The 21617-nt window shown below is 38.2% G+C and overlaps 1 protein-coding gene across 1 annotated transcript in view; it reads left to right on the top strand.

Moving 5' to 3' along the window:
* LOC128530713 (phosphatidylethanolamine-binding protein 4) overlaps window positions 1-21617 on the top strand; it is a 100454-nt gene that overhangs the window by 73999 nt on the left and 4838 nt on the right. The window contains exons 5-6 of the mRNA XM_053504783.1: window positions 8257-8302; window positions 8478-8594. Coding sequence (XP_053360758.1) covers window positions 8257-8302; window positions 8478-8594 — 163 coding nt within the window. The remainder of the gene's footprint in view (window positions 1-8256; window positions 8303-8477; window positions 8595-21617) is intronic.

The raw sequence follows: 21617 nt of genomic DNA on the forward strand, positions 1-21617 counted from the left end.
GTGTGTGTGTGGGGGTGTGTGTTTCCCAAGCTGTTTGTTGTTTTGTGTTGTATAAGTGCAGATTATTTTAAGAGCTCTCGAAACACACGCACGTGAATAATGCTCTGAGGGCTAAATAACACTGAAAATGTCTCTGTTATTCAACTCCATTGTAATCGGTCATTGGGTTTGTTCTATAATTTGAGTAGCTCACGAAACGAGACCAGTACTTGAAGCATTATACGCAGCATATTCACGTTCGTTTGAAATAATGCAGATGACGGTCACACATCATGTTTTGTGTTTTTAAATAGATGTGTACAGGATGTTTACCACCAAAGCCTGTGGAGTTTAACTACCAGTTCAGTGGTTTTGCTATCTGTATTTATTATGTTTAACATACATGCATGCACACATACTGTATATCATACATACATGTATAGATACATAACAGTACGTTACAGGGCTCATTCGTAGCCTAGGTGCCTGAGACAAGCAGATTTTATGTCTGGGAATTTTAGTTTTTGAACAACAGTTGCCAAACAAGCAGCCAGACAAGAGATAAAAACATGCTCCTATTTTATAAATTCATATTTTAGCATAATGTCTGGAATGTGCATGTGCTAGGACAGAACATCATCGCTTGCAGCTGAACTGTATTGGCCAGTTTTTTGTTTGTTTGTTTGTTTTTTGTGAGATGTGTTAGATCATATAACAATCCAGGGGACTGGAACCCCATCGCAGGGCACAAGCACACACACGCACCCCCCTTTACAGAGGGGTGTGTGTCCTATACTAGTTAGCTAGTATAGGACACACACATCAATCGATTATATAAGATACTCTTTACATTTACCTGTTTACTGGTTACTGTTTCTCTTCGCACTACCTCAACTCATTACCTCATCCCCACCAAGTATTGAAATGTATTGCTCTTGTTTGCGTGTACACTTTATGTTGTCTCTTTTGTATAGGACTTAGATAGTTTTTCTGTTAATTTAAAAATGTCAGTCTGTCTTGTCTCGCTAGTCAGCTAATTAGGTTTCTTAGTTAGCTAGTTAGTTTTGTTGATTCATGTTGTATATATGTACTGAACTGTATATGGTTGAAATGACAATAACAGTCTACAGCACAATGAAATAATTTTTTCGCACATCCTAATTTGGAAAGCTGGGTTCAGAGCGCAGGGTCAGCGCCCCTGGAGCAGCAGGGTTAAGGGCCTTGCTCAGGGGCTCAGCAGTAGTAACTTGGCTGTGCTGGGATTTGAACTCGCAACCTTCCGAACAGTAACCCAAAGCCTTAACCGTTTCAGCCAGCGCTGCCGCTAAATCTTTTTCCCTGACCGGGAATCGAACCCGGGCCACAGCGATGAGAGGCGAATTCTAACTAGACCACCAGGATATATGATTGTTGATTGTTCTGGAGCCATATTTACAAAACAAAATCATATCACTAACTCAGAGTTCAAGCCAGTGACACGGACATATAGCAGCGATCTATTTATTTACACTGTAAAAGTCGGCGAGAGAAAGTTGAGAGACTTCATGCCAATTAGTAGCCAATTGTACAGTATATAAGATCCTACACAGTTAGTAATTTTGTTACCCATAAGATCCCTTATCTCACATTTAGCCTTCAAACCTGCTGAAAAGCTGTACATTTGTCCCAAACTGTTCAGCAGCTATGAACAAAATATCTGTAAGTTCATACTGTAGCTGCTGAGACAGAAAGTTTTTAAAAAGAAACTAACAGCTTCAAACTAACACCTCCTTACTGCTGCTCAGAATAGTTGTCATGAAATTGCTATCCATTTTAGCTTGAAAACTCTAAATATAGTATTGCTTGTAATCTTCAAGATGTAGACTCGCATTGGCACACCGTCATGGACGAAGAGGTTTTTTTTTTTTTGCCAATGTGGCCCCTGAATATTTAAAGTTAAATTTCAAGTGTGGGTTATAAGATTCTCTTATAGAACTGGTCCTGTTCCTAAGTCAGTTTTTTTTAACACTCATACACAGTAATGCCCCCAGAAGCCCTTCCCAAGGGGCATTCTGGTCCTTCAGGTGAAAATGGCATGGAAATAGTTGCCATGCTGGAATTTGTTTATGAATACTTGTTACCCAAACAAGTTGTGATAGAAGTTTGGTATTACAGTGGGGACTTTAACAAGAGTTTATATCCTCTGCTTGTGAAGATTATTTAATATTATTAGTGTCATTTATCTTCAGAGAGGAAATTTTACAAAGTACAGCACATTTAGGGTTAAGGGCCATAGGGTCATGCTTTAAGGGTCAGCAGTTGAGGTGGGGGATATTAGCTTCTGTTCACAAACCGCTGAGCTACTCCTGCTTTTTAGGGTGTGATTGTACTTAGAGATCTGAAATACCCTGGCATGAAAATATGTCTTTGAAAACTGAAATAGTTCTGCTGTTGATGTTGTACTTAAACTGCTTGGGCCATTTGGATTTAAACAAAAAAATCTACAGTATATATTTTAACCCTAACTTGATGCATTGAGTAGCTTCTCTTTTTTTTAACAGCCAGAAGGTCCGCATCAAGCAAAGAAAACAACTAAGGAGATTATTGAAATGGAATTGGGTTAAGAACTGACCAACACATGAATAAACCATACAAAGATAGCACTGAACCGCCAACTTCAAGCACCGTGGTTGAAAAAACGGCCTAAATTTGGCAGATGCGCACAGGAAAGAAAGCTAAAGACAGTCCAATAAAATATTGGCATGTGCAATCTTAAAAAAAAAAAAAAAAAAATTGTGCATGGGCGGTGTATGTTGGTATACATAGTGTTTAAGAAAACAAGAATATTCTGCAAAATGTATTATTTTTTTTAAAAGAGATCAGTGCTTCTATACTGTTTTGATAAGCAAGGTGTAATAAACTTAGGAGAGTACTGTTTTAGGAAAATAATCAATAGCAGGATTACATAATGGACTTTACTTTTTTATTAATTTACTTATTTATTCAATTTTTTATTGATTTAATAAGTGTTATTGTTACCTAGCATTGACACTAAAACTCATCCCATAAATGTAAAATAAGGGTTTTTCTACAGAACATTTCACAACAATAATTATCTGAAGTTTTTATTCATTGAGTAAAAAATGCAGCTTTCGTTACTGTGAATGTGCTTCTGCTTTAAAAATGATACAGACATCTCACTTTCCCAGACGTTTCAGGAGAGGAATATGGACAGCAGCTCCCTGATTAACGAGAACATTAATAAATACTGTACATACTATTTCAAATTGGCTGTGAGAGCTGCTGTTTCAGAAAATTAATCAACGACCTTTTCATTTACATCACATAAATCAAAACCTTTAAATTTGAGAGTTTAAGTATTTTCAGTATAAATAAGGGAAAAGAAACTACTGAAAATGTATTTTAACTGATACAAAGCAAATAATGTTGCACTGCTCTTTGAAAATAAACTGTGGCGGATACAGTATGGGAGAACTGTGATATTGTGATAAATATTTCATACACTTAAGTCCTAGTTACTTTCTGTTACTGTTAATGATCGTCAGCCTCCGAGCGTTGTTGGTTTTTTTTTTTTTTTTTTGAACAACCCGAGTAGCTCGTCTTTCTCTCGTTGTCTTTCATGTATTCTGAGCCACATCAGCGATGTTCTGACCCGTACAGCTTCGCAACCTTACAGCTACTGTGCGATTCTTCAACAGCACCGCACTGTTAGAACCCTCTCGGCTCTGCCCTTTCGCTGTTGCAGTGCGGGATTTATAAAGTACACAAGTGCAAAAAGGGCGCGGGCTGTTCTGTGAAAGGGGCATGCAAGAATAACGCAGCCAGACCAAGTGGGAGCGTGGAAAAGCGCACACCGCTCTCCAAATAGTGTTGACTACGTGTTGCCATGGCAACGGCACCCCGGATTCCACAGGCTGCGCAACCCATCGGCTCTTCTAAATAAAGCTTCCTTGCACTTTCGAGTGTAATTGTTGCAAATGAATTGTTGCAGATCTCTGAGATGAGACCCGGCACTCGTAGGCTCTGACGGGGGTGTTGGGGGGCGGAGGGGGAGAGGCCGTGCACCACGGCTCGCCGCCTCAAGGCCACTTTACACACTTTTACTCTGACACCTCAAACATAATGAAGTCATTGACAGCTCCGGCATGTAAGCATGTTTACATGCTTTCCAGCTGTTTGATTCCTGTTTTGGAGCGCTGTCTTTCTTTTGTCTTGTCTTGTCCAGGATTTGGAATTGAAACAATCGACTTTTGTTGCCCGTCCTCGTTTTCAGCTTCCCTTTGTTTGAAAATCTCTAAGCTGCAGCACACTGAAGTAACATTCGTTGTTGTTTCATAAGAACTTGTATTAGAGTGCAGGTGGGTTTTGATTCAGAACAGCTATTTGATTCATGAATGGAGACTTTTTTTTCTTTTTCTTTTTTTTTTTACATTTCAAGAAAAACTTCACCCTGAAAGAGAGATGAAATGATATTCTATTGTTTTTTCATGTGTTTTGCTTTAGTTTGTTGATTTGTGTGTAAATAGTGGAAGCATTGCCCCAAAAAAATGGACCCAAAGTCCAAAAAAATGGACAAAGGCTTGGTTTGGCTAATTAGTAATTTGTAACATAACGAGTGTGATAACGAGTGTAACATAAACGAGTGCTATAAATATGAAAGTTATTTGACCATTAACTTGTAACACTAAACAAAATAATGTCTTTGCCATTAAGTACTGTAGTTTGTGTAATTGTAAAAGTTTATTATTTGTTCACTGTTTAACACTTGTTTTGCAATCATGCACCTTTTCTTTTGCTTTACAAATTATACATAGGCTATATATATATATATATATATATAATAAAAAAATTGTTGTTGACCAGGTAGTAATCGCAAGTCCACAGTCCACATTCTGGCTAAACTGTTTTTCATGTTGCAGGCAGATGAAGTTTTTTTTTTCCCCCTCCGTGTTTGTGCACAAACTGTTTTTATATGCTGTCATAAGTAAACATCGTACATGCATGTTTGCTGTCTATGAGTCGATTTTTATTAGGGACATCATACTGATTCATATTTCTTTAGGGAAAATAGAATAAATACCTTAATAAGTATCATTTGAAAGCATTATTTGTACCAGTGTAAACAGTGTAATCCAGTCAACACCAGGGCCACCACTAAAAAAAGTAAGTGTACTAGCTTTCTAAGGGTAACTTTGAGTAGCCAATCCACCAGTCTGCATTTTTTTGGGGACTGCAAGAAAACCCACACATGCATGATGAAATCGTAAAAAGTTGTGCAGGAATGGAAGACTGGGTTTCAATAAATACAGGTTTGTAATTACCGTGATCATTTGGATTTAAAAATTGTGGTCACAATTGTGACCGGTGGCATTAAATGGGTTTTAATCCCACCGGGGTTAACCATGATTTAAAGCATAGAAATATACATTTGCTGTAGATATCTGTAGATATAGATAGATAGATAGATAGATAGATAGATAGATAGATAGATAGATAGATAGATACTACATTATTGATCCTGAAGGAATTTCCAGAAATTCAGTGACAATGAGGACGGCAACACTAAAGCAGCTTTGTAGTAAACACAGCATAAATGTAAGAGCTGACCAAAATTACTTGAGCAATGCTAACCTACAGAAGTCATGAGGAATGTTAAAACAAAACGGGTGGGGGGGATGTATTTTTATCATTATTATTATTATTAATAATAATAATAATAATATGGCATAGGTGACGAAGTGCCACCAGTGCAAATAGTAATAATTGTGCAAAAGAACAGCATGCAAGTAACAAGTGACTAGGTCTGAGTGTATTGGCATGATATGACTCTTAAGCCTACATAGTATGTAACAATAAATAAAAGACAAAAGAAAAGTCATTTTTTCCTAGGACGTCAGGGACATTGGTGGTGCATGGCAGTGCTTCAGCCTGTAGGAGGCAGCGCACAATGCTAAGTTTAGGACAGGATAAAGATGTGCCCCACTCTCATCCCAATCAATGTAACTAACTGTACTCTTTACAAATACTTTCAGGGTATTTAACAGAGGCGATTCCACACACCGTGCCTAGATCCCTAGCTTCTCTTCATCTGGGTTTTGTGTACAACCATCTAAACACACTTTAAAGGTCTGATCCTCCTACACGGAGCAGGAGCGGCTGCAGCGCCGAGAAATCACATTTATTAAGCAAACAGCTACCGGGCTATTTACAGTCAAGCACTTGTGTGCGGGAGCCGCTAAGAATATGGGTTCAACCATGACAAATATAGGAGTGCCCTTTGGGGAAGCGGCTAGGAAAAAAAAAAGGTTCAACTCTTAGCAGAGTCTCTCTCTACATCAATTCCTGTTTCTAGGCAACAGTGAGTTAATATACAATTAATCATATGGGAATTTGCCATTCTGAAATCCAATCACCGGGTTTAATTCTCCTGGGAACTGGCTTTGTGTCGGATATTAAATATTACAGAAACGCTCGACAGGTTTAAGCTTGGATTGGTCATGAAACGAGAAAATGTCAGTTCATGTGAACCATGAAAGAGCAAGCTTTTTACTGTCTCACAGGACGAGTTTTAGGAGAGAATGAGCCTTAATGGAGCCTTCAACCTCATGAGGCCTTTTGAGCTTTATACACTGTGTACAGTATGCTCTCTCTCTCTCTCTCTCTCTCTCTCTCTCTCTGTAACTCAGTCTCTCTCCCTTTGTGCATTTATTTATTCTTAATTATTCACAAATTTTTCTTGGTAAACTGAATGACACACATGCAGTTGAGTGCTTAAAATGCCAACTGATCAGTTTTATTCTTGGCCAGGCCAAAAATGGAAGTCTACGCCCCATTATAGAAACAAAGTTGAACAAAACTCTCACAACATTGACTTTTTGTTAAATATAGTTTTCAAACTTTGTTATTGAGCACTGTCGCCTTGCAGATCCAGGGTCAGGGTTCGATTACCGACCATGGGGTCTGTTTGCATGGAGTTTGCATGTTTTCCCTGTGCTTGGTGGGTTTCCTCCAAGTACTCCGGTTTTCTCCAACATGTCACAAGACGTACTGAATAGGCTTATTGGCGCTCCCAAATTGTCCATAGTGTGTGTTTGTGTGTGAACTCTGAAATGGATTGACACCCTGTCCATGGTGTACCCCACCTTGTTCACAAAGTTTTCAGGGATAAGCAGCACTTATGAAATTAATCAATTAATTTAGTTTTGATGAAACAATGCATATCCCTGCTCTGTTTGAACAAGTACAGTGTACCAGTAAGTAAAGGGTAACAAGGGGTGTTTAAATGGACCCTAATATCTAACTATATACAGTATGTAGCTGCATTTTTAATCATAATGAACAGGGTGATGTGAACCTTCAATAATTCCTTTAGTAGGTAAATATTAGAACGTGAACAACTTCTGTTGGAAAAACAACTTCCTGTTCATATCTTTAGGTAATGTGACAAGTTTCCAGGAGGGAAATTTAGCTTCCATTACTGATCAGTAAAATTCTGTGGGAACGGCTCTTCTCTTTACTTCAGACTTTCACTCACTGTGTCTCTGTATGAGGACGGAGCACTGATTGACTTATCATTTTACACATAGTAAAGCATCTAACCAATAATAGCTGAGACTAAATTCTTGTAGCCAATCACAACACAAAAGGTGAGATTTATCGAAAAAGATGGAAAGCCTAACCTAGTTGGAGAGAAAAAAAAAAATTCTTCTTCTTGATCTTCCAGCAGATTAAATGCTTCACAGTGGGCAGAACCACTTTGCACATGCCGAACATGCTACAGTATAGTCTGATCAAATGCTTGTAAGCATGTAAACACACATCGTATCAGATCAGCATCCATTTAAACTGTGAAGTGTACAGTACACTCTAATCAGAATGGTTTCAATCGGATTGAAAAAATATTGTCCATGTAAAGTATTTTTTTGGACTGTGTTATTTTTTCAGACTTTGCAAACGCTCATACGGGTTCATTTAAAGTGAATTTGTATTCCTTGATTTTCTTAGTATTTACTTGTTTATTTATTATTATAATTTTCTTCCATGAAATTCAGTTTTTCATGTATATAATCTACAATTCTTTTTAAATGTTTGTCATAACATAAAAAAACTCATTCTCTTTATTCTCTTTATTCTCTTCTTTGTCGTTTACTGAATGTCTGACTATGAGTCTCTCAGTCTCTGTGACAATAGTCTCTCTGTAACAGTCAGTTTCTCTAGCTGTCTCTCCCTCTCTCTCTGTGTCTCTTAGACTAACAGTCTCTCTCTCTGTATGTTTAGGGACAGTCACTCAGAACAGGAGACGTTAAAGGCACTTTGCTATCCGGTGAGTGATGCTTGATGCTTTTTGACTCCTCTCTGTGAGATTTTGTTCTCGTTAATGTAACAAAAATGTATGTACTGAAAATCAGAGCATCAGATATAAGAGTCTGAAGAGTACAACTAAGGAGAGGAATAAGAGCATCTCTCTCTCTGTCTCTCTCTCTTTGTTTATTTTGTAGAGTACGCTCGTCCCACACCTCCTAAGCGCAGTGGCTTTCACCGTTACCAATTCCTCGTGTACGAGCAGAACACAGGCCAGGTGTTGTCTCTCAGCAAGCAGGAAAAGAGCTCTCTGGGTAAGAAATAAAAAGTGCCACAAACAAATGCACATGTCCACATACAGCTCAGTATTTTATTACCTACAGAAGGCACGCAGCATGACGCACTCCCACGGCACACTTACGCGGCCACATATTTTAAATTAACCTGAAAATATCATACCTTAGCCTTTCAGCAGAACATATAATTAGCTATACAGCACACAGTGACAAGTACCACAGAGTCAGACATCGCTACCTACTTATTATAAATAATTGCACTCTAATTTATCATTTATACCTGATTGATCACATTGAAATAAACAGCGTAGCCAGTCTACCAGCTCTGTCTCAGTGCGTTATACATGTACGTGGACAAACACACTTAATATTTAATGTACTTACAGTAGACAGAAACACAATGTGAGCATCACTGAATATAAAAAAATGCATTAGATTTATTCAGTAATATTAATAGTATTTCATGTCATCATTTTAATTATTGATGCTGATTAGGTTTGTGGATGTCGGCGCGTGTTAAAGAGCAGGAATTCTAATGTAATAAACTAAAGCAGTCTAATCATTACATACCGTAAGCCTTTTTTAAAATGTTTCACAGCACACCGAAGGCAAGAAGTGGTGTTGATTTGACATTTCTACTGTAGGAAATCATGGTGTGGAAATGTTTTTATTCCGCATCACGGTCTTTGTTTCAGAATCACACGGGTTTAAGGATTTAAGGAGCCATTTTAGCGAACACAAAGAGACAAATGATGCTTTTCCTTCATTGATGAAGTTTTTTTAGGGAACCATATCAGTTTCGAAAGATGAATTTATTAACAATGAACAACTTCCCCACAGATGTGAGCGTGAACAGAGATATCAGTAGCGATAACAGGTGCTTGTGTTTAAATGGCACGAGTCACTTGTAGCTCAGGTGAAGAGACACAGACAGGGATATGAAGTGGGCGATGCTAAAAACTCATTTGCGATTAAACACTTATAATTCTTTAAAATTTGTCAAAAATGTTGTTTTTTTTTACAAACATAGATTAAATGATAAATGTCAGTGGACGTGTGGTGTCTTTTATAAGAGGAAATTGTATTTTAGTAAATATTGCCAGTTACTATACATACAGTTCTGTGCAAATATGTTGTACTAAAAAGGGGTGCATTTACAATAATAGTACGAATCTTTTGGTTTGGACCAAAGCATAAAATGATATATTCGTTTTACATTAGTATAAAGTCCTGGTTCTCCTCGGGTTCACCCTGGCATTTTCAATATCGAACCGAAACACACAGCAATAAGGGATGTGGATTATATATTGTAGTATCTTTACTGGCCCAAAACTCCTGATTTAACATTATAAATTAAAAACAACACAGCCATGTCTCCAGATGGCGAATAAAACAGTCGCCAATGCGCCAATCCACCAGTGGCGACCTTCCCCCACAAAATAAATAAATAAATAAATAAATAATAAAAGGCTAGCAGCGATCTTTAATCTTTTGAAAAACTCTTCCCTTTCATGCATTCACGGCTGTGTCCATTAACGCTTAAAATCATGACATCTGATTGTTCAAATATCGCACATTCGTGGACATTCCGCTTTTCAAGAGATCATGATACGCTTGCTTGGTGCAATCCAAGGTTCTAATGGCAGCGTTCACACACTTACACGGTTCTGTCCTTTATGTCCCATTTTTCCTGAATTTATTAAATGGGGTAGGGTTTTTTTAATATATATATTTTACAGGATGAGACATGTGATTAATAATACATGTAGAATTTCAGCACCTTTTGTTAGTAAATTTATAATCTGTACAGATGCTTGTAATTATAGTCAAAATATATGTTTGTTCCCCTGAAAAACATACTTAAGATGTTCTGTGGAACTTCTGTAAGTTTGCAGTAGATCTCTAAAGAACTTTTTCTATTTTTACTCAGTTTTATAGAACATTATAGAATTTTAATTCAGCTTTATAGAACTGTGTATACCTCCAATAGAACTCAGAACTACTTCTTCAAGGTGTTTTGTTTTAATTTGTATTAAAAAAATCTGTACATGCAATAGGACTATATGGAACTTTTGCAATGAGATGCATGTTCTCTATCATTATACTCAGTCTGTAGAATTCTATAGACCTGTAATAAAACAATAGAACTGCTTATATAAAATGTACCCAGTTCTATAACACTTTATAGTCCTGCAAAAGAACACTATAGAACTTCTTTTAAATGCATGACTATCATATTTTTACTTGTTCTATAGAGTTCTATTATACAGTAGGTCTACAGACCTGAGTAAAAAACATTGTAGAACCTACATGATCTGTAGAACATTCATAGAACTCTACAGACATTTTCCTTTAAATTGTATGTTCTCGTACAATTTAATTGTATTGTATTGTTTTTCACTCAGTTCTGTAGATTTGCCATATGACTACACACTCCTCCTTTAAATGCGTGTTCTATATATTTTTACTTGTTCAATAGAATTCTATATACATTTGTCAGTCTTTGATGGATTATAGATTCTTTTTAATTCCTTATTTGCCTCTCGCAAGAACTAATAACAGACAAGATTAGATTAATTGGCAGGAAGGCTGCGGCCATTCATTTGTTCAAGTGAGTTCTTTAATACCCTTTTCTGTCACACCCGTTTACAATGATTGAGTATTTTGAAACGAGGTGGGGACTGTGGAGACAGAGTCCTTTATAACCTGTAAAAGTCCATCCTCATTTAAGGGTGCAGATTGGGGCAGGAGATATTAACTTCACTGGTGAACTAGTGGTCAATAGTCAGATTATTATTATTATTTTTTTGGTTACTAATGTTCTATAAAATTTCAATACCTTGTTTTTTTGATGAATTAGAAAAGTATATATTTTTGTATATAAGTGACCTATATTCTTAGTGGATAGCACTGTCGCTTGGGGCACCTCCAGGCCTCAGGTTCAATTCCTACATTTGTTCTGTGAGTTTTCTTGTTCTCCCCATGCCTGGTGGGTTTCCTCCCACAGTCCAAAGACATACAGATTAGGCTAATTGTCATTCTCAATTTGCCCATTCCGAATTTTGAATTGTGAATTTGTGAATTGTGAACGGTCGTAGAAATGGAAATAAATGCATTGGTCACCATTGGCCTCCATGAACCCTAGCTGGACTACAGAGGTTCCTAGATGGCTGAATGGAAAGCTACATATAACCAGAAAACAATAACAGTTTAACAGTGTCAGCAATTAACATTAATTAAAAACAGGTTTATAGTGTTTCCATACAAAGATTTTTTTTTATATAAACCACTTATTGTATAAAAATTATAAATATCAAATATTTTTAAAAAATTTATTATGTTTAAGACGTTTTACTTGAGCTTTGTCACATACAACCTTCTTCAGATCATAGCCTTAAGGGTAGTTGAGATCAGAGGTCAGGGTCAGTTGTGGTAGCGCACCCCTGAAGCAGGCTCATCCAGTCTCTCACTCTTCCAATCAATAGGACAGGATCTTAACCTCTGAGCCAACATTGATGCATTATATATGTATTACGTACTGATTTTAGATGGCACTTAAGTCAGTAGAGAAGCTTGAATCATGAGAATCTACGCTTAAATGCTGCATCATTTAAGCTAATTTCATTGTCAGTGGTTTCATTCATGAACTGAAAAATTTTTTTTGTCTGAATCTTCTAACGAACTTAACCCATGTTTGTGAAGCTATCAGGACGTTGCTGTGGATCTCACACACGTGTGTATGACTCTACAGCCATATCTGTTCGATACATACTATACTAAGAAGCTTTATAGCTTCCTACATTTTGGATTGACTTATTAAAATATATATTTTGCCTTTAACCCGACATTACAGCGTGTCTACACTTGCATGCAAAAATCAATTCCATTTCAAACAGAAGTCGAAGTAAAATTTCTGCTTTCCGAGTCTCCCCAGACTCCACTTCGCTCCCTTCAGTGTTTGCTTGTTTGTCTTTGACTTTGTACTCCTCTGCACCCCTCTCCCTAGTGTGTGAAGTGTGTGGGCCAGCAGTGTGTGTAGGGGGAGTGTCATGCTGTCTGCGCCACTCAGTGAGCGTTTCGGCTCAGTCCTGAGACTCACCAGCGCAGGCCCACTGTCAGAGGCGCGCTTCACCGCGTTTGAAGTTTTGACACCTTTGTCAGCAGCCAGTCCTACCTTATTAACACAAAGGCTGTTTGATACGGAATCCACCTTGAAGCCGTTGCACTTTGGAGAGTTTTTGTTTTGGTTTCTTTTTTACATTCTGGAAGATCTTTTCATAAAATTAGACCTTTTTCGAGAAAGTTGTGTCAAAATGAGTTTAGCACAAACATACAGACATGTTTAGAGTTGTGAGTTAGTTAAACAGACTTGAGCACATATTGTAGAGTTTGTATAAAACACAAGTATGTTTTAGTTTAATCAGTGTTTATGAACTTGGAACCATTTTTCTTGTATGATATAAGGTCACAATTAAGTGCAGTGCATGTGTGAGAGAACCTGATGTAACCGTAATACCTCACGCTTAAGAATATTGATTGTGGAATCACTCACTCACTCATCGTCTCGTCTGTACCGGTTTATCCTGCATACAGTGTCACGCAGGGCCTGAAGCCGATCCCAGGATAATTGTACACCTTAGGTGGGGTGCCAATCCATCACAGGGCAAACACACACACACACTCACAACGCCAACTAAACTCATCTGCTGGAGGAAACCCACCAAGCAAAAAGAACATGCACTATACATTTAAGGCGGGGAATCGAACTTAGACCCTGGAGGTGCATGGCGACAGTGCTAACCATTACGACACCGTAGAATCAATTGCTGAAAAACCTTGTCTCAAACACTTTCACTTCTGGTAACCTCAGATATTTGTCTCATTTAAAATTGGGACTCCAAAATATTAGCCATACCAACCTTGCATTTTATCTTAGGTTAGAATTCATATTGTTGTTTTTTTAATTATTATTATCATTATTATCATTATTATAACAAAAATGGATTTAAGAACATTCATGGATTTTTTTTTTTTTTTCAATTTTCCAAATTGTTGCTGGTGTATCGCTCCAGAAATGTGTAGTAACACTTAAATACCACTCCACCCTTCAGTGGCTGAGGAGTTTGATGGTGAACACCCAGAAATAATGCCAAACTGTTGTTTTTTCCTCCCTGAGGCACTTTGCAGGAAATAGAATTAAAGTTTTTTGTTTTCATTCACTGAGATAATCACTCAGTTAATTCGATCATTTTTGGTCAGTTTGTTGAAAAAACATTAATGTAATATACTCAATAGACTACTAGACAACCCAAGCTAAAAGACTAAAAGAATATAACAGTTCTAGTGTTAATCCTGAGTTTGGTCTGGTCTGTCAAGCAAGCTAACACTTTCTTAGGCATTACACACATTCATTCATTCATTTAAGGGTTGTTTGAGGCCGTTCCCACAACGGTTTCTCATTTTCTGCTTGTTAGCTATAAAACATTGTAGGTTTGTATTTTACTGGTGAATTATCCAGGTTCGTAGTATACCACCATTTATCGTTAAAGCTTAAGAAGCTTTCTAAAAGCTTCATCGCTTTAAAGCAAAAAGGGTGGTATTATTTTAAAATGCATCGCCCAAGGCGTCAGCAGCTACATCTGACCACAAGTTATTCATAGCAGGACATTCCCAAACACACTCCTAGACCACACAGACTAAAACACACCCTTGCAATTGATTATACTTTACATGCAGCATATATGACAGGACTAAATTTATGTATTTCCTTTATGCTAGAAAGAAATGTGTTCTGAAGCACTAAAAAATGCGAAAGCTCTCTTAGATACGCCATCTGTATTAGCTGTGCATCGAGCAATCGAATGAGATGAACTACAATGATAAAAATATGATGTTCAGTATTGGCTTTGTAGAAAGCTTGGCATAAATGTTTACAGATCCTCATGTTGAGACTAGAGGTGTGCGTCGAGACAGGAAAAAAGGGTCACCTGAGTGGTTGAGAGGTTTACTTTCTCAGTCACACATGAAGCTCGAGGGACAAACATGTAGCGCGTCCGGCCTTCCCTTCGCATTCGACCACATGTCGTTTCAGGTGAAGGTCACCGCAGAAGTTTCTTTCCAGATTGTTGATTGAAATGCAATCGGTTTAGCGAGACATATGCACTCGTGGAAGTGCTGTCACCGTGTAATAAGGATGTATGTAGATTAGTGCTTGTCATCTGCGCATGGCCAGTGACCACAGCTCTTATGCTGCTATGACATTTATTGCTTAATTTATTTGATTGAAGAGTTTGGAGTCTTCGCTTGTGGGTGTGGAGTCGTCTAATGATCATGTTCCACTTCCCCAGTGGTGACTTCAACACACACTCCGTCTCTGTCCCAGTCCTTGGATATGTGTGTGTGTGTGTGTGTGTGTGTGTGTGTGTGTGCTCTGTATGAATGTCTGTTTAGACCTAATGGTCATTTTCCACTTCCCCTAATGCTGAGCAACTCAATTTCGACTCCAGCACTGACGCTCTCCAAGCTTTGATCTTCTACTGTTCTTACAGACGCCAAGAGGTGAAGATCGGGCCTGGCGCCCAGACTGCAGGCCTTGCGTGTATATGTGTGTGTGTGTGTGTGTGGGAAGTACAATGTGGGTCAGTGGATGGATAGTGACAGCTGGTGGTTGCGCAAGCGACGGTGGGGGTGCATGGAGGCGGCCAGTGTGCAGTAGGCAGGGAAAAGCATGTTGGTGGGAATCCCCACTCCTCCACACAACCTCTCTAGGTCACGTTGTTATGTGCGTGTCTCGGTGCTAGGGGTTCCGCAGGCTGTGGGCGCGGCGTGGTGGAGGTGGAGAAATGAACATGAAGTCCTCACACTCCCTGTTGTGCCAGTTCCATCTCTCTTTCTCTCTCGCTCTCTCTCTCTCTCCTCTCTCTCTCTCTGTGTTCTCTTCACAGGTACATACAGTGACAAAAATGCAGGACATCCTTAATTTAGATCTAGATTCTATTAAAGACCATATATATACCATAAACGTGACCTTCTGCCCTGAGCAGTGACGTCAACTTTTGTCACTAAGCACGCTTCATTTCCTGCTTGTATACTCTTCATGCCACTCTTACTAAAGCTCATTAGTTTCTATTACCTGTTTAAAATGCAGAATTATTTCTCATAAGCATATGATGTGAAATAGTGGGAGATTTGATGAGTGTCCAAGAATTGCTAGTATAAAAAAATAGTGTGTATGTTGTGATATTAGGCAAGACTTTTGTGTTTTCCTGTCTTTAGCTGTTTTTCTTTTTTTTCCATATTTATGCCTGACGAATCCTTCCATTATCTACTGAACAGCTTCTAATAAAGACGCAGCTTGTTTGTTTATCTTTAAAAAATGACCTTGAGATGACTTAGAGACTCTTTTCAGAGAATTCGGTTTGATATTTGTTAGGGCCTTGGGGGGAGAGAAAACTTTTTAGGGTTCAGAGGGTATGTGCTAAAATATAAGAAATACTCACACACTCACTTACTTACTCACATAATTATCATCTATACGCTTTGTCCTGTATTCAGGAGCGTGGGGGGTCTGGAGCCTATCCTAGGAGACTTAGGGCACAAAGTGGGGTACAGCCTGGACAGGGCGCCAATCCATCACAGGGCACACACACTCATTTAGGTAAAGATTTTATTTCTGGTGTATTTATGTGTGCTTAAAACATTGCAGAGGCATTTAGATTATTAGTAATTATTTCATAATATTCCTGGCATTATTGATGTGTGGGTGTTTCTGTTATGTAGGTCAAATTGTAAGTCATGTAAGTTTACATGTGTTAGAATAAGTTATACCTCAAAAAAAAAAATCCTTACAAAAGATCAATGCAAATTTTGGAAAAGTACTAAAGAATGTAAACAGCAGGAATGTGTTTATACCTAAATGCTAAATGTTCCCTTACACTCAATTATGACCATAGGTTATTGATTTAACTACTCATATTTTCTTAATAAGTGCATTGTCGACATGTAATAAGGTCATTTACACGTACCTGCCATGGTCTTACAATCATGTTGTTCTGGTTAAAAAGAAGTGTGTAGGTAGTAAAGTGCCTCTGTTTGTTAGGTGTGTGGGTGAAACAGTAGCACAGCATCTACACCGACTTTATGAACTCATGGCATTTGCACTGCTTCTCTGAACCTGAGCTGATTTATCTCTGTTATATTCTTGAAAAGTCAGGTGCATTCATTTAGAAGTGCAAGTCAAGTGTTAGCATAATGCTCACCGTAGATTAGCACGTAAGCCAATAATCAGATATGTGTATCTAAAACGAGCACTTTTTCTGCTTTAAGAGTACAGAAACCCAGGCACCATTTCAGAAGGTGACTCCTGAAAACAGGATTGAATGATTAAATTAGGATGTGAACTGTGCCAAGTTGTGCAGTCCTCACATCTTTTTGTTATTTATTTATTTATTATTATTTTTATTATTATTATTATTAATGATAATAATTTTGTTTATTTTTGAAGTATACCTGTTCTTCAGAGGACTTAAACCCTATTTGAGCTGGATTAGTTATACATAAAGAGGTTATTACCAGAGAAATTAGGATATTTAGTCAGTAATGCCAGGCATTTTTAGGGACTCTGGAAAGATTTTGCCATGTTTTACCTTTATGACCTACAGTATGACTTTGGAAAAAGGGTCTTGAACTGTACAACATTCAATACAGACAATTTAAAAAGCCGTTCTCAGAGAATCAACATGTACCGTATCTATAGTTGCAGTCTTAGGTCACATGTATGTAAATCTGTACTATGATCAAACGTGGACACAACAAATTCTGCATTTTTAAATTTTTTATTAATAATTACATTATTGACAACAGTAACAATAGTGTGCATTTCGAGCTGGCATGAGTTCCTCAGGCTTTCAAAACCGCATAAACAATTATAGATGAAGTCTGCTGTCTGTACACACGCTTCAGTAAAAGACACATGAGGAAAATCTACCTTTTCACAAAGCAGGTTACATGGTCAGTATCACACATTTGCTTACATTTAAATATGGAACTCACTAAGTCACTAAGGAGTCACTGAATAGATTGCAAAATCTAAACTTTAATTACTGGAATTGGGTTAAGAAATGTTCAACACAATATTAAAACACGGAAGGATAGTGCTGAACCGCCAACTTTATGGACGAAATATGGTCTGTGAAAAAAATTCTGCGTCACTTAAATGTTTGTCACTTTAATGCTTTATGAGGGTTTCATAATTTTTATACCTATGTTTAATTATAATAGGTACAATAATTTCTACATGCACAATGTGGCGAGAGCTCACAAAACCACTTGTTAGTAAGACTAATTTCAAGAAAAAAAGGCTTAGAGCAATGAAAAAAAAGACCATGTGGTCTGATGAGTACAGATTGGCCCTATTACATCATGTATAAAGGTTCCAGGAGCATGAGGAATCTTTGTGGAAAGTTGGCCTGCCACATTCCATGCCATAGTCAAAGTTAAAGCCGGTCGAATGACATATTGAAGTGTGCGACTCATTTTTTTTTTGTCCAGACCGTGTAGTGTAGTTTGTCTGGATTTTTAAAATTATGATAATTATCTTGGGTGGCACGGTGGTGTAGTGGTTAGCACTGTCACCTTGCACCTCCAGGGTCCGGGTTTGTTTCTCGGCCAGACTCGATTTCCGTCTCTGTGTGCGTGGAGTTTGCATGTTCTCCCTGTGCTTGGTGGGTTTCCTCCGGGTACTCCAGTTTTCACCCACAGTTCAAAGACATGGAGGTTAGGTTGATTGGCGTTACCAAAGTGCCCGTAGTGTGTGAATGAGTGTGTGAGTGTGTGTGTGTGTGCCCTGCGATGGGTTGGCACCCTGTCCAGGGTGTACCCTGCCTTGTCCCCTAAGTGGTATAGAAGATGAGTGAGTAGGTAATAATCATCTTGTACATAGTGAAACCACACCCATCTCTGATTTATACAGCAATCATTTATTACTTTTTTTAATTATCACTACAGATACTGTATCCTTAAGCAACAAGTCTGAGTATGTCCAGAAAGCTTATTCCATCTGAATAATACTTTAGTTGCCCCCAGAAAGTTGCTAATAACTCATTTATCTCCAGTTCACTGAAGACCTGTGCCTCGCTATTTTCTCCTGCAGCGCTCCACATGCACAGTGTGTTGATCCTGCGAGCTCAGCAGCAGGGACTGAGCAGTAATTGAAGCCATTAGCAGCAGTGCAGTGTGGTAATGGCACATCTGAGCCCTTTCTCCCACCCACCAATGCAGCCATTAATCAAAAGCATTGCTGCCAGGGCCAAACCCAGGCCTACCGCACAGCTCAGCCGCCCTGTCCCAGTACCCCACCAGGAGCTTTAGTACGCAAGCGTGTTTTCCGCTTTTAATTGTCTGATGGCGGGGAAGAAGCAGCGTGGCAAAGCAGTGTTAGAATTAGTGTTGTAGTTGATTACTCGTTAATGATAATTCTTAACACGCATTAGGCTCCATGACCACTATTTCTCACATCCTACAGCAACAAATAATATAAATCTAAAACATTTGATATTTACAGAAAGGTTCAATTTGGAATGACTGAAGTTTGGGAGAAAGACCACCCTCTTTGTTCTCATTAACTCTCTTTATATTTGGTAACACTGTTTTTTAGTTTCCTGAACTCCAGTGCAAGTTTTTTTTTTTTTTTTTTTTTTTTTACAATTTTATACCCTTGTACCACCTTATTAAAAGTTTGAGTCTGATACTCACAAGTATAGAGAAATAGGGAATTGTACTGATTTGGTGTCAGATACAGTAATGGAGGCAAGGTGGCTTTGTGGTTAGCACTGTCTTCTTGCACCTCCAGGTCCTGGGTTTGATTCCTACATCTGGTCTATGTGCATGGAGTTTGCATGTTCTCTCTGTGCTTGGTGGGTTTTCTCTGGGTTCTCCAGTTTTCTACTACAAGTCCAAAGACATTCAGATTAGGCTAGATTATAAGCATTTCAGGTTCCTAGATGGATGGATGAATGGTATCAGATAATGGTTAAAAGATGACACTGTATATAATTTTTTGGTTAAAGTTAAATAATTTATCAGGCAAATATTCACATATATTTCAAATTGATAAATAATATTCAACGGTTAAACAGCAAAATCATCTATTTGCATCACTTGTATAAAAAGTTTTTTTGAAGTAATCCAATTTCTGCAGTTCTCTTCTTAAAATAAGGAACTAAGAAAGCAGAATAAAGAAAATATACTGTGTGTAGCAGTTTGGGGAATTTTGCCAGATCACACTAGGATAAATTCTTGGAAAGAGTCAAACCACAGGTTTGGTCATAATGTACTTTGACAGACATAAATAGATTTCATTCTAGTCTAACAATTTTAGTGGTAAAAACAGAGTATGGAAACAAGCATGTGCAATACATTTAGTAAAATCAAACATTTATTAAATTGTTACTTGTGCTGCTCTTGTGCCATTGTCAGAATTAATCTTTTAACATAATGTTTGTGCTTTTTACTTTTTGTGACTTTAAATGATACATGTAACTAAGATATCGGCAAAAGCCATAGTCAGAAAAGTCTGTACCCAGCAGGAATTTTTGGCCGTCAAAAAAAAAAAAAAACATTGTGGTGATCTTTATTTGGCATGGTGGTACGGATGTTAAGCCACCGTTGCTATTACAGTAGATCTGTTCTGTGAAAGCGCTCATGATGCAGTTTGAATGCTGTCCAAACGCCAATTACCAATTACAGTGATTACAATACAGTCATTTAGGAGTGCTTCATGGTAATTTTCAGAACCAAAATTAATCACAGAGGTAACGTTACAACACTAAGAGGAGGTTGGTATGAGATACAGACACGGTGTGTGGAAAGCTGTTGTGATCAATCAGAATGCTAAATCCTGTTAGAAACTTAACAGAGCATGGACTTGATCGGACCTTGTGTGATTTGATGTTAATCGGCATAAATGCTCAGGATCAAAGTTTCAGTTTTGTTGCTTAGAGGTTATATTAACCCCATCCAACATAGGAACACATAAAACATAATAGAAAACATGTGCACATCCAAGTACATGTACTTTACAATATGTAATCGGTCCCCATTTTGCAGCTATAACAGCTTCAACTGTTCTTGGAAGGCTCTCCACAGTATTTCACTGGGAGTTTAGCCCGTTCATTCCGTAGAGCATTTATGAGTTCAGACACTGATGTTGGACGAGAAGGCCCGGCTCTCAATCTCCGTTCCAGTTCATCCCAAACGTGCTCAATGGGGTTGTGGTCAGGGCTCTGTGTTAGGCCCAGTCCAGTTCTTTCACACTCAGCTCCTCAAACTCATGTCTTTATAATCCTTGCTTTATTCCTTGAGGCACAGTCATGTTGGAATAGAAAAGGGCCTTCCCAAACTGTTGCCTCAAAGTTGGAAGCATAGGGTTGTCCAAGATGTTTTGGTATGCTAAAGCATTAAGATTGTCCTTCACCAGGGATAAGAGGCCTGATTGATTAAAACACCTGAATTCAATAATTAACAAGTTCAGCCCAATACTTTTTTTTATATAGTGTATAAGACTTGATCTTTCCATTTTTTTGTGCATCTCACACAGTATGGTACAGTAATGGTAATGTGGTGATACTAATAGGATTGTTGAAAGAGCCGCTGTGTTCTTGCAATTGAAGATGCTTAGTAAAGGGAACGGAGGGGGTGTGTGTAGGCAGCTGAGCAGCGTGCCACATCGGTCCTCCATGTTTTCATGAGTCATACTGTCTATATTAACATCTGAAAAACCCCTGAATGCTTTCTCTCACACAAACACACCTCCTACAAAGGTTACTCGAGCACAAAGTGCAATCTAGGTCATGTTCACAGAAGATGTGTGAGAGTGTAGCGCCTCAGGATCTCGACAGCTTTCTCCTATACGTGCATATGTAGACATTTATGATTCTTTGTCGATCAGCAAACTATTGCCCAGTAGAGCAGTATGACACTATATGTTAGGAATGGTGTACCGTCACTTGACCCGTGTCCCTACTGAATCATGTCCCAAACAAT

Source organism: Clarias gariepinus, chromosome 9 (genome assembly GCF_024256425.1).
Source record: "Clarias gariepinus isolate MV-2021 ecotype Netherlands chromosome 9, CGAR_prim_01v2, whole genome shotgun sequence".
NCBI classification, from domain to species: domain Eukaryota; kingdom Metazoa; phylum Chordata; class Actinopteri; order Siluriformes; family Clariidae; genus Clarias; species Clarias gariepinus.